We start from the raw sequence: 13,334 nt of genomic DNA, 5'->3' as shown, positions 1-13,334 counted from the left end.
TAAATCCCATTTCCTTAGTTTGCACTTATGATATTTTTTGACATACCAAGGATACTTTTTCTATTTTATTTTTATCAAAATGCTCAAAGCTAGCCAAAATGAATTATTTTTCTGCATCCTATCCTGCTTTCCTCACTTCATGTCTTTGTTTATGCCGAGAATGTCTTTCTCATTCAAACCCACCACTTTATGTCCAAAGTCCTTCCTGTTCTTAGAGGTCTTTTCAGATAATACATTCTCTGTCAGGCGTTTCTTCTTTCCCCACCTTCACCCCTCATTGAGTTTTGAAAGTAATTTTGTGTTAGTACCCAACACTTTCTGCTCTGCATACAGTTAAATGTTCAGTTTCTCTGCCTTGGACTATACTGACAGTTCTTATAGAAGATTATTACCTGAGTTTTGTAATACTTAAGTGCCTATTTGCAAAGCCTATTGTTAGATATTTAAAGTAAATATGTTTTAGACATGTATTATTACTCTTAGAAATACTGATTTTTAACTGTCGTGGGGAAAAGTTAGGAGAGCATAGCTGTGAATTGAAAATAGAACTTCTTTTTTAATGATTTTGGATAAAACTTTCTGAGGCATTGTTTTCTTTTAGTAAACAAAGATTATGATAACCTGATTTGACCAGTTTTTAAAATTAAAACTAAAATCTTTAAAAGCTAAAGTTGTGAGAACAAGGATATAAATGTATAAACACATCTCTTAAATATTTTAATAGAATTTTAAGAGCAGTTCAGTTCTTTGACATTTTTGAAGGAAACATGCCACAATAAATATTTGCTGAACGTGATATAAATAGTAATCACTAAAAACTGTTTTCATTTATTTTTCAGAGAACGCAGAGTCCATCGATCTAAAACAGTTTTTTGACCAACATTTTTCACATATATATTATGTGTTTTTTGAGAATTTTGTTACTATTGAAGCTAGTCTTAAACAGAAAGGTAAGATGTTAAAATCAGTCTTGGCTTATGTTGATGTTTCAAATAATTGTCATAAACATTCACTTAAAAATATACTCTTGGACATTGGAATTTTAGTATTATTTCACTTCTTTTTGTTAGACAGCTTGTAGACACCGCTCTCACACTATGGGTTAGTAGTAATATCCTTATTATTTTGAAAAGGCTTAGATTTCCTTTTTCTCTGGTCAGGTTTACTTGTTTTCTCACCTTTGCTCTGCCCTAGGGGCATATGTCAGGTTTGAGCAGTCATTTTCATAAATTCATTTTTAGAGTTCATTTAGAGTTCTCCACAATATATTATGATTTGTTTTTAGACATAAATATGTAGAATCTGAATTTAACAGTCTAAAAAGAGTAGAGAGAGATGCTATGATATTGTCTATACATTGAACAGAATACACTTTAAACATTTTATTAAAGAATCACTGAGAAAAAAAACTTCAGTGATTGAAATATTTTAAGCTTTTTAAGTGGTTGTTGACATTGAGGACAAAATGATAATGTTTAAAATATTTTTTTATAAAAATGTTTTAGGTCACAAGTCTCAAAGGGAGGAATTGGATGCTATACTTTTTATTTTTGAGGTAAGTACCTGCCAATGTAACTTTTTTTCCAAAATTAATTTTTGGAACATACAAGGAATATATTGAATATTAAGAAACACTGTGAATCTACCATGCTTTTCAAAAACTGAGTTGCACTTTTTAACCTAAAAATATACCTGACTTAATTCTTAATTATTTTCTGAGGTACACATATTATTTTTAGGTACAGATAAAATTATGTTTTTATGCATTTGATACCACAGTTGGTACAATAGTCACTGTGTTTGAAAACAAGAAAATTTTAATTTGTGGGAGATTTACACAAATGGAGAATTAAAAAAAAAAACAACCATAACAGTCTTACTTGAGAGGGTGAATTCATGGAACTGTTACATACCTAAGGAGTTTATAGTTTCTGCTTTAACTGCTTTTCATTGAAAACTTGTATAAAATAGTTTTAAATATTTTATAAATTGTTGTTCTACTACATTTACTTTGGATTGGGGTGGGACAAATTTTTATTGCTAAATAAACAGAAGGAAACAACAACATTTGATACTCTGCTAAAATTTGTTTCATTTTTGGCACAATGATAAAAATGAGGGACACACATGCTTTTCAAATAACCCCATGCTCTTCATTCTGTCTTTCAAATCAAATAGGGATAGGAGTATTCTGATCTTTACTGAGAATTTTAGAGAACTGGAGAAAGTCAGGATTAGACCTTGTGTCTTGAAAAGCATAGTAAAGAATTTAGAAATCAGTTTCTAAAGATTGAACTATTCTATCTACTGCTAATTAAAGATAATTCACTATTTTGTATGTTGACTATTTTAGTATGGTTTAGAAGAATTGAAGAATTTGATCCCCCTCTTAGTTGCTGAGTTAGTCACAGCTGAAAAAAAGAAAGTTTTTTTTTTTTTTTAAGAGTTCCAGACAGAAGTAACTGGTATTGGTACCTGTTCTGCAGTTAATTTTCATTAGTCATTAACCCTGAGGAATTTGCTTATATTTACCTCCCCAAGTGTTTGCATGAACTGTTTACAAGGGAAATAATAAAACATGAATATTTTGAGAAAGAGTAAAAGTATGTACAGAGAAAGCAAGATGATAATTCCTGGAAAGTGTTCCTTCGGACATTCATGCTTGCCCTATATTCAGGAAACTGAGATGATTGACTAGTTAATAGAAGCTCTTTCAGAATATTCCTTCTGTTAAAAAATAATACTTATTTTCCTGTATGTAATATATACTGATCATTTGTTACTCTTTGAACAGAAATGTTTGTAATCAGTCACTAAATTTCATTAGGAAAAGAGATGTTAGATATAGGGTTTTCATCTTTTGGAAAAAATATTTAACCTGTGTGCTGATGTTTTTCTACTTATAATGGGGACAATAATATCTGACCTCCACCTTTAGAGACTAATGATGATTTAAAAAAAATTATAAATAAAATGATTTCATTTTTCTGGAATAAAAAGCATCATTATGTAATGTCAGTATGACATAAGATTTATATTCTGCTTTCTTCTGTGTAGTTAAGAGTATACATGATTTCTTTCATCTTTATATGACTGAATAAAAAAGATGAATATATTTAAATTTACATTTTATATGGGATTAAATCTAAACTATAATTTAATAGTGATAATTTAGGAGTACTTTCGAGTGGTTCACAAACTTATCTTTTTAATCTTCTATAATTTTATCTCTTTCCACACCACCATAAATATAATTATACAGTTGTTGGCTAAGTATGAGAGAAATAGGAGGGCAGAGGTGAAGAAGTTTATGTGTCTCATGTGGGAATAGCATCTATCTGTGAAGAACTTTATAATTTCTTCATCATCCTCTTATATGAGAGGGACTAAAGAAGATTACATCAAAAGGAAGATAGAGAAGTATAAAAACATGCATACTGTTCTTTGAACAGAATAGTATAAAAGCACAAGTTTTGGAAATAGGCATATGGAAGTTGGAATCTCCGTTTTTCCTTTTCTAACCTAAGCACCATTACTTAACCCATTTCTTTATTTGTCAAATGAGATCAATGAACACTCCTTTTAGGATGGTTGTGAGGATTAATGAGATATCATTACATAAAGTGTCTAGTGTTTGGTCCTTATGAACATTCAATTAATGGTGATTCTAAATAATTATAATAGAGCAGCAATAATAACAAACGCACACAAATGTCATTCAGCAAGCAGATGAGTGTTGAGAACGTAGTTCAGCAGCATAATAAGGCAGCTGTTGAACTAGAATAATCCACACAGGTGCAATATATAAAGGAAAATATAGACAAAATTTTGAAAGTATTATATGTAAAAAGTGTTTATTCCCAACTTGTGAAAGTCTATATATGTTAGCTTAACTATAGGGCTCCTGAATCTTAAAATTTTGTTCTCATACCCGTAGCCATCATAATATATAAGTATCTTTGGGTTCACATGAATTAATTTAGTACAAGTATTTGATAGGATTTTTGTGAAAGCAAAATATTTTCCCTGTAAGATTTATCAAAGTAAGAGAAAGAACTGCTTGGAGACCGGGCTTCCCTGGTGGTGCAGTGGTTAAGAATCCGCCTGCCAATGCGGGGGACACGGGTTCAAGCCCTGGTCTGGGAAGATCCCACATGCCGCGGAGCAACTAAGCCCATGTGCCACAACTTCTGAGCCTGTGCTCTAGAGCCTGCGAGCCACAACTACTGAGCCCGTGTGCCACAACTACTGAAGCCTGTGCACCTAGAGCCTGTGCTCCGCAACAAGAGAAGCCACCACAATGAGAAGCCTGCGCACCGCAACAAAGAGTAGACCCCACTTGCCACAACTAGAGAAAGCCTGCGTGCAGCAACGAAGACCCAATGCAGTCAAAAATAAATAAATAAATTTATTTTTTTTAAAAAAAGAACTGCTTAGAGAGAAAACGTCACTAATATTAATATCTAAAAGAATTTAAAACATATCAGTGCTATCCACAATGCAGAAATTCTAAGAATAGTAAATGAGCATTTAAAAATATACTACCAAATGTAAAATAGATAGCTAGTGGGAAGCAGCCACATAGCACAGGGAGATAAGCTCGGTGCTTTGTGACCACCTACAGGGGTGGGATAGGGAGGGTGGGAGGGAGATGCAAGAGGGAGGCGATATGGGGATATATGTATATATATAGCTGATTCACTTTGTTATAAAGCAGAAACTAACACACCATTGTAAAGCAATTATACTCTAATAAAGATGTTAAAAATATATATATATATATTAAAGTTAGTATTTATTCACTAAAGAGAAGTATACTTACTTTTCACATCATAGTAAAAGATAAATTTCATTAATTTCCTGTTCCAAGTCTTTGTTAATATAGCTTGTTGTTTTCTGGAGTTTTCAAATACTAATCAGTATGCCAACACTGAAGTAGTGCCAGTACCATCAGATTAGCTCAAAGACTATTTTGTATTTGTAATGCTGTCTTTTATGTAAGAAACTCTTAAAGGCTTTGTGTAAGCTCTTTGTTTAATTTTTCACATTGCTCAAGATGAGGACGTGTTACTTGCTTTTCATACTTTTCTTTGTTTTATTCATATTGATTTTTAGAAAATTTTACAACTTCTTCCAGAAAGAATTCATCAGCGATGGCAGTTTCATAGTATTGGTAAGTAATTTAAATATGTATTTCATATTTGAAATAAATGATAATATATTAAAATACTCTTTAATGGGTTGGTCATTATTTGAAATGAGTTCATAGTTTATGCTTTAGTAAAAACAAAATAAAGAATACAGAACTAGGCTTACTGGGAATATAAGATAAAAACATACATGAAGGATTTCCAATAAAAGTGGCATATTAAATTTCTTTGATCCACCTGTTCATTTACTCTGAATATGTTAGCAATGATGATGAAACTATAAAGCCAAAAAAATAAAAGCAGACTCAGCATCAGAATAAACATTCTGTAATCAAAAATGGAAGAGAAGGTAACAAAGTGCCACATAGAGCAAAAGCCATGGGTTCCAGGTTTGAAAGCAAGCAGTGTATTAATAAAAAAGGAGGGAGCTGGAGTTAAGCTTACTGTTTGAAGAGATGAAGTAGAGCTTCCCAGATCATGAAATGAAGCTGAAAAGAAAACGGGGAAAGAAAAAATAAGCAACCCTGCTGTGGATTATTGTGAAAGACCAAGTAGGCAGGAGGTCATAGACTTTCTCTTACCAGGAGCTAAGCCAAGGTGCTTGCTGGCTTGGAGTCTGTTTCTTTAACAATCATAGCATCACCACAGGACTCTTGAGCTCTCATTATAAGACATTTTTCCCCCCTTGGTTGAAAAAGGAATCTGCAGATAGGCAATTTCTGGCTTTGGTTCAGTGTCTTAATGATGACTGATTGCTGATTGCTAGTGAGTCTCATGTCCCTTCTCTTGTGGTGAATATACAGATGGCCACCACATCTACATTGTTGAAGTAGAATGTTATAGGCCTTGTATTCATTTGTAAAAATTGTATTTTTTCTCTTAAAAAAGAGTCACATATTTATTTAGAACCTACAATTGTTAGTTATAGCAAATGAAATTTCTGAGGCTTTGAAACTGTAAGTCATCCCAATTAGCAGTTCTGGAAACAAAAGGAACTCTGGACATATAGGATGGATATTGATGCAGGGGCTAAAAAACCACAGAATTCTAAATAATAAAGCCTTTTAGAATAAACTTTTTAGATAAAGCTCAAGACTAAAAATGATGTACCCTTAATATATAAAGAACTCTGGCAACTCAGTAATAAGACAAGTCAATTTTTTAAATAGGGAAAATATTTGCATAGTTATCACACTAAAGAAGATATGTGAATTGCTAATAATCACATGATAAGGTGCTCAATAGAATAGTGAAATCCTATTTTTTATTTCATAATCATTAAAATGTCCTTGAAGGTTATCTGGGAAGAAACTTTTTTGAGACAGCTGAACTTCTAAAGTTTATTCTATTTCCTGAGGAATGTAGTCTTCGATTTCTAAACAACCTTTGGGCTATCTGGTTGTCATGATTAATAATATTCTAGTAAATGTCCAACTTGAGACAATACATAATTGGTCACTTTTCTTTGTCACCCAGAGAATCCTAAAACTCTGTTTCCTTTCTTTTTTGTCTCGTATATATAGAAAAATAAATCAGTGACTCTAGTTGATTTTTTAAAAGTAGCTTTTTTGAGGTATAATTTACTTAGATGAAAATCACTCATTTAAATAAATAATTTATTAATTTTTAGTAAATATTTAGAGTCACCACAGTCTTGTTTTAGAACATTGCCATTACCCTAAAATAGTTCTTTGAGCCCATTTACAGTCAGTTGCCTTTGCCACCACCAATCTGCTTTCTGTCTTCAATAAATTTGTCTTTTTTGGACACTTCATGTAAATGAAATCATACAATTTGTAATAGTTTACATCTGGCCTCCTTCACTTAACATATATTTTTTTTCCATATTATAGCATATATAAGCATTCCTTTTTATCGTATACTGTTCTGTTGTATGGCTATACCATATTTTGTTTATTTACTCAGCAATTAATGGACATTTGTATTGTTTCTAGTTTATTATAACTTGTTTATTTTATTTGTTTTATTGTAGATTCCTTTTGATTTTCTACGTATAGGATCATGTCAACTGCAAACATAGTTTTACTTTTAAGTTTTTAATCTGGTACCTTTAATTTCTTATTTCTTTTTTGTTTATTGTTCCTCTAGTACACTAGTGAATAAAAGTGGTAAAAGTAGACATCCTTATATTATTCCTGATGTAAAGGAGAAAGCATTCAGTCTTTCACCATTATGTATGATGTTAGCTATTTTTTTTTTTTTAATTTTATTTTCACTTACTCTATATTTGAGGAAACTGAGGCTCAGGGAAGTTAAGTGATTCATCAGGATCACACATATGTCCTGGCAGAATCTGGATTCAATGCAGAATTCTATTTCACACATAAATAAGTATTTAAGTTTCATCCTGTATAATTCTCAAACCCTTTGTCTTCTTCTTCAGTGCTTCCTGAAGATCATTCTTCCCTGGTGATGTTAGCTATTTTTATAGATACTGTTTATCAAGTTGAAGTTCTCTTCTATCCTGTTTTGATGAGAGTTTTTAATCATGCATGGGCATTGTATTTTGTCAGATGCTTTTTCTTCTATTGACATGATCATAGGCAGCATTATTAGTGGTTTTGTCATTTATTCTATTAATATTGTGTATTTCACGAATTGCTTTTCATATGTTAAACCACCTTTGCATCCCTGAGATAAATCCTAGTTGGTTACCATTTCCATATAGTCTTTTTATTATATTGCTAATTTTAGTTTGCTAATAATTTATTAAAGATTTTTGCCTCTATGTTTATGAGGGATATTTAACACTGTAGTGTTCTTTTGTGAGGTCTTTGTCTGGCTTTATTAAGATAATAATAGACATGTACATAGATTGGGAAGTGTTCCCTCGTTTATTTTCTGAGTTTGTGAACAATTGGTACTACATCCTTTTAAAATATTTGGTTGAATTCACAAGTAAAGCCATTTAGAGTTGGGCTTTTCTTTGTGAGGAGATTTGTAATTGTTACTTTATATTCCTTTTTTGGTTTTTTAATTTTATTTATCTATTTATTTATTTATTTTTGGCTGCATTGGGTCCTCGCTGCTGTGCGCGGGCTATCTCCAGTTGCGGCGAGCGGGGGCCACTCTTCTTTGCGGTGCATGGGCTTCTCACTGCGGCGGCCTCCCCCGTTGTGGAGCATGGGCTCTAGGTGCATGGGCTTCAGTAGTTGTGGCACGTGGGCTCAGCAGCCGCGGCTCACGGGCTCTAGAGCACAGGCTCAGTAGTTGTGGCTCACGGGCCTAGTTGCTCCACGGCATGTGGGATCTTCCCAGACCAGGGCTCGAACCCGTGTCCCCTGCATTGGCAGGCAGACTCTCAACCACTGCGCCACCAGGGAAGCCCTATATTCCTTTTTGAGTCAGTTTGGATAATTTGTATCTTTCTAGGAATTTGTCTGTTTCATTAACACTGCCTAATTTGTTGGTGTAAAGTTGTTCAAGTTACTCTTTTATAATAACCCCTTTCATTCCTATAGGGTCAGTAGTGATGTCCCCTCTTTCATTTCTGAATTTGGTAATTTGTGTCTCTTTTATTTTATTGACTTGTCTAGCTCAGCATTTGTCATTAATGTTGGTCATTTCAAAGAACTAACTTTGGTATTGTTGATTTTGTCTAGTCTCTTTCTGCTTCCTATTTCATTGATTTCCATTCTAATCTTTTATATTTTTAAAAATCTTGCTTGCTTTGGGTTTAATTTGCTTGTCTATATGTATTTTCTTAAGGTGGAAGTCTAGAATATTAATTTAATACCTTTCTTCTTTTCTGATATAGGCATCCAAGGCAGCAGACTTCCCTGTAAGCTTTGCTTTTAGCTTATCCCATAAGTTTTAGTATGTTGTGTTTTAATTTTTATTCAGTTGAAAATATTTTTTTGATCTCCCTTTTGATCTCTTTGATCCATAACTTAAGAGTGTTTTTGTTTTTTAAATTTTCAAATATTTGATGGTATCACAGATTTCTTTCTGTTGTGATTTCTAACTTAATTCCTTTGTGGCCAGAAAATACGCTTTATATGATCATAATCTTTAAAAAAAATTTTGAGACATTTCATGGCCCAGAATATAGTCTCTCCTAGAGAATGTTCCAGTATGCTTGAGAATGTGTATTCCATAGTCATTTTAAATATTAGATTAATTTATGACAATGAAGTAATTATTGAAGAACAAGAAAGAACTCGAAAAAATGGAATCTTGTACATTATTCATGGATGATAGGCTTGATGGTATAAAGATAACAGTTCTCATCCAGAATTCCTGTAGTGACTTTTTAATGTAGCCCAACAAGTTTATCCTAAAATTTATATGGAAAATCAAAGCCAAAGCAACTTGGAAATATAACAAATGGGAGAGAGAAGATGGTGTTGTTGAATATTACTATAACCAATAACAAGATGTATTATAAAGTTATAATATTAATAATAAAGACAGTATCATTGGTATGACAGAGATGGACAAGTAGACTAATGGAAAAGGACATTAAGGCCAGCCAAAGACCTAGGCTGATATATGGAAACTTGAAATATGATTGAGACAGCATTTCATTTCATTATAAAATCTGAAAAGGTACTACAATTGGTTACCTATTTAGGGAGGGGAAATTCTGTTATTGCCACACACAGAAATAAATTTCTGATGGATTTCAGGACTTAAATGTGAAAAACAACACTTTAAAACTTTTTGATGAGACTCTTTGGTTTATCTTCATAACTTTAAGGTAGGGAAGTATTTCTTTAGACACAGTAAGTACACATAAAGAAAAACATTCGTGAATTGACTATATTGAAATTTTAAAATTTTGTACGTCAGACGATACTACCATCCCAGTCAAGAATACATTTCCAATTCATAGACCTGACATAGAATTAGTAGCCAATATGTGTAAGGAACTCTTATATTAAACAAAACAAAACAAAATAACCCAGTTTAAAAATATACAAAGGATATGACAGGCAATTTGCAGAAACTTGAACAGCCAAATGAAAAAATGTTCAGTGTCATTAGGAAACATCAAATGACATTACTGAGATATGTAACACTCAGGCTGGCAAATATTAGAGCATCTGCCAGTGTTTTGTGTTGCCAGCAATGTGTTATCACAATCTCATATGCTTCTATAATGTGTAAATATATATATTATGTGTGTATTTCATACATATAAATATATGATATATATATAATCCTGATGTTACTAGAAAGAATAAAAATGCAAGATTAGAACAAATAGCTATGGAGGAAATTTTGTTACTGGTGTAAGTTTTAAACATAGAAACTAATTCCAAATATTTTATGGATTTATAAATAAGTAGTAATAACATAAAATATTTTTGGAAATAATTAATACCAAAATCTGGATAATGGTTTCCTCTGGGGAAGGAAGGAGGAAAATGACTCAGGATGGGTTCACAGGTGGCTTCAATGATACTTGTACTGTTACATGAAACATTATAGATAATGGAAATAAGTGAAATTTTGAAATTATAGGAAACATGGGACTGTGTTTAGATTTGTTCAGACCAAATGGTGGACATCTGGATGTCTGTGAATGTTATTTCATTATTTTATTGTAGATTTGAAATATTGTGTAATTCAAAAGAAAAAGGACTATTAAAGATCGTTTTGAGAATTTTGAAAAGGAAAATTAGTACAATGGAAATATTTGCTAAGAAATAGAGTTATAGATGTTCATGTGGTTAACTAAATGGAAATTTTCTACAGTGGTTTTTATTTGTATTAGTGATAGTGAAAGTATTTAATTATATTCTTAGTCTAAGTAAAAGATACATGTAGATTGTTGTATTACATGCAATTTTGGGTTTAGGGTTTGTTTTGATAGGATAAATAATGTTTAATTGAAATAAACCATGTGTTAAAAAAGGTGACTTTTTATATGCCCTTCTGTCCCAAGATTATGGCCAGAGGGATGTTAAGGTCACCAAGAATAATTTGGAGGTTGCCAAGGACTTGTTTTTAAAGTGTTTTCAAGTCTGACCGAGAACTCTGACATTTAGAAACAAATAAGATATGAATGTTTAAAATCATGTTTTCTTTTCAGGATTGATTTTAAAGAAACTACTACACACAGGAAACTCCTTGAAGGTATAATGTAATTATATTTCTTTTCTATGGCTTTTTAAAAACTGAGTAAAGCATTCAGTCAATTGCTATACTGCCTACATCAACTTTTTCCTAAATAATTTTGAATAATCTTCAGTTCCCTTAATTGAAGTGAATTCACTTAAAAAACAACAACATACTCAGTATGCATCAGGCTGACCAGGCTATTGAAAAACTTTTGTAGTTTTACCACTGCATGGACTCATTCAGCAGAAATACAGTCACCTCTCCATATCCATGGGTTCCACATCCATGCCATCCATGCCAGTTCCATGTAAGGGACTTGAGGGTCTGCTGATTTTGGTATCCATGGTGGGGGAGGTCCTGGAAGCCATACCCTCCCTAGATACCGAGGGACGACTGTACTTTGCTTTGTGGTCCCCAGAAGACAAAAACTATTTAGCCATTCAACAAATTATTCTTCATTTTATCATAGGTATTGTTAGATGTAGAGGGAAGTAGGGCATCTATTAAAAAATGGTTTTGTTTCTCTTTTTTTTTTTTCCCTTTTCATTATCTCATTGTGCTGTGGTAAGAAAAGCTACCCAGTCCAAAAGCATCTTGGTATAGGTTGGATAAAAGTCTCATATAGTAGGTACTTTTGGTGTCAAGGCTTGGGTATAGCAGTACAAAGGGATAAGCTTTCCTACATCTTTGTCCTGTTTCTAACTAAACTGTGAGGGTGGCAGCAGTTGAATAGCTTTGGCAGTGGCTGTTTGCAAAGCTACCAGTGAGGTTAGGTTACTGAAGAACTTTGTGTTTTACTGGGAGATTTGAAGTTTCCTCTATTTTCTCCTCTTCTCTTCCTGGAAGAGCATGCCCTTGATTTAAATACGTATTTTCTGTGTATGGGGCATTGTTCTAGTTGCTTAAAAATACAGTAATAGGCCAGAATTCCTGCTTTGCCCTTTGGAAGCAAATTAAGTAAATGAGATAATTTCAGACTGATAATCTTTTTAAGGTCAAGAGCATTGAGTTAGCAGTGTATCAGGATCCCCATGACCATTCCTCCTTTTACCAAACTCATTATAGCAAGGAATAGTCATTGCCCTCTGTCCTTGCTTCTTGGATTAGAGTGGTGATTATGGGAAGGAGGGAAGTAAATAAGGAAATGATTTTGACTTTTTACAAATGGAAATTATAGCATAAATAGATTACCTGATGGCTTTAAATAGTTAGAGACCAAGTTATTTTGTTCAAAATCCATAAATTTAGATTTATAAATAATGAGGGTTCAGTAAATTGTCATGGTTATAATTCTCTCTCCATCTCCCTCCTTCCTTCCTTTTCTTCCTCTCCTTTGCAGAGTATCATTCGGTAATCATCTTCTAGAGAATTCTGGCCTGAAAGGAGGAAAGTATTTCCATTTTAAATAAAAATACTGTTCTCCATTTTTTTCATTTTAGATTAGGCGGGAAGGTGTTCGTCTTTTCTTATTATGGTTGCAAGCTCTTCAGAATAACTGTAGCAAAGAACAGCTTTGGATGTTTTCATGCTTAATCCCTGGATTTTCAGCACCACAATCTGAATATGGACCTCGAACTTTAGATAATCTCATTAATCCTCCACTCAACCTTCAAGAAAGTAAGATTCATACGATCTTTTCCATCATTAATTTAAAAATTTCTGTGTAGTTTGTTAATAGATATTTTTAAATGTCCGTACCTTTTTTTTTTTAATTATTAATTTATTTAATTTTGGCTGCGTTGGGTCTTTGTTGCTGCGCGTGGGCCTTTGTTGCTGCGCGTGGGCTTTCTCTAGTTGTGTCGAGCGGGGGCTACTCTTCATTGCAGTGTGGTGGCTTCTCTTTTTGGGGAGCATGGGCTCTAGGCATGCAGGCTTCAGTAGTTGTGGCACACAGACTCAGTATTTGTGGCTCACGGGCTCTAGAGCACAGGCTCAGTAGTTGTGGTGCATGGGCTTAGTTGCTCCATGGCATGTTGGATCTTCCCGGACTAGGGCTCAAACCCATGTCCCCTGCATTGGCAGGTGAATTCTTAACCACTGTGCCACCAGGGAAGTCCCTGTACATTTTTAACTGGATAATCCAAGGCCATGTTTTTA

The 13,334-nt window shown here is 33.1% G+C and overlaps 1 protein-coding gene across 6 annotated transcripts in view; it reads left to right on the top strand.

The window, feature by feature from the left end:
* Positions 1-13,334, top strand: part of RALGAPA1 (Ral GTPase activating protein catalytic subunit alpha 1) — a 218,781-nt gene that overhangs the window by 43,716 nt on the left and 161,731 nt on the right. For all 6 annotated transcript variants that reach the window (XM_057542898.1, XM_007180713.2, XM_007180722.2 and 3 more), the window contains exons 2-6: positions 840-950; positions 1,506-1,555; positions 5,116-5,173; positions 11,209-11,252; positions 12,677-12,854. In XM_057542898.1, the coding sequence (XP_057398881.1) occupies positions 840-950; positions 1,506-1,555; positions 5,116-5,173; positions 11,209-11,252; positions 12,677-12,854 (441 nt within the window). The remainder of the gene's footprint in view (positions 1-839; positions 951-1,505; positions 1,556-5,115; positions 5,174-11,208; positions 11,253-12,676; positions 12,855-13,334) is intronic.

This window comes from Balaenoptera acutorostrata, chromosome 3, assembly GCF_949987535.1.
Source record: "Balaenoptera acutorostrata chromosome 3, mBalAcu1.1, whole genome shotgun sequence".
Lineage (NCBI taxonomy): Eukaryota > Metazoa > Chordata > Mammalia > Artiodactyla > Balaenopteridae > Balaenoptera > Balaenoptera acutorostrata.
This window is presented reverse-complemented; position numbering and strand designations above follow the sequence as displayed.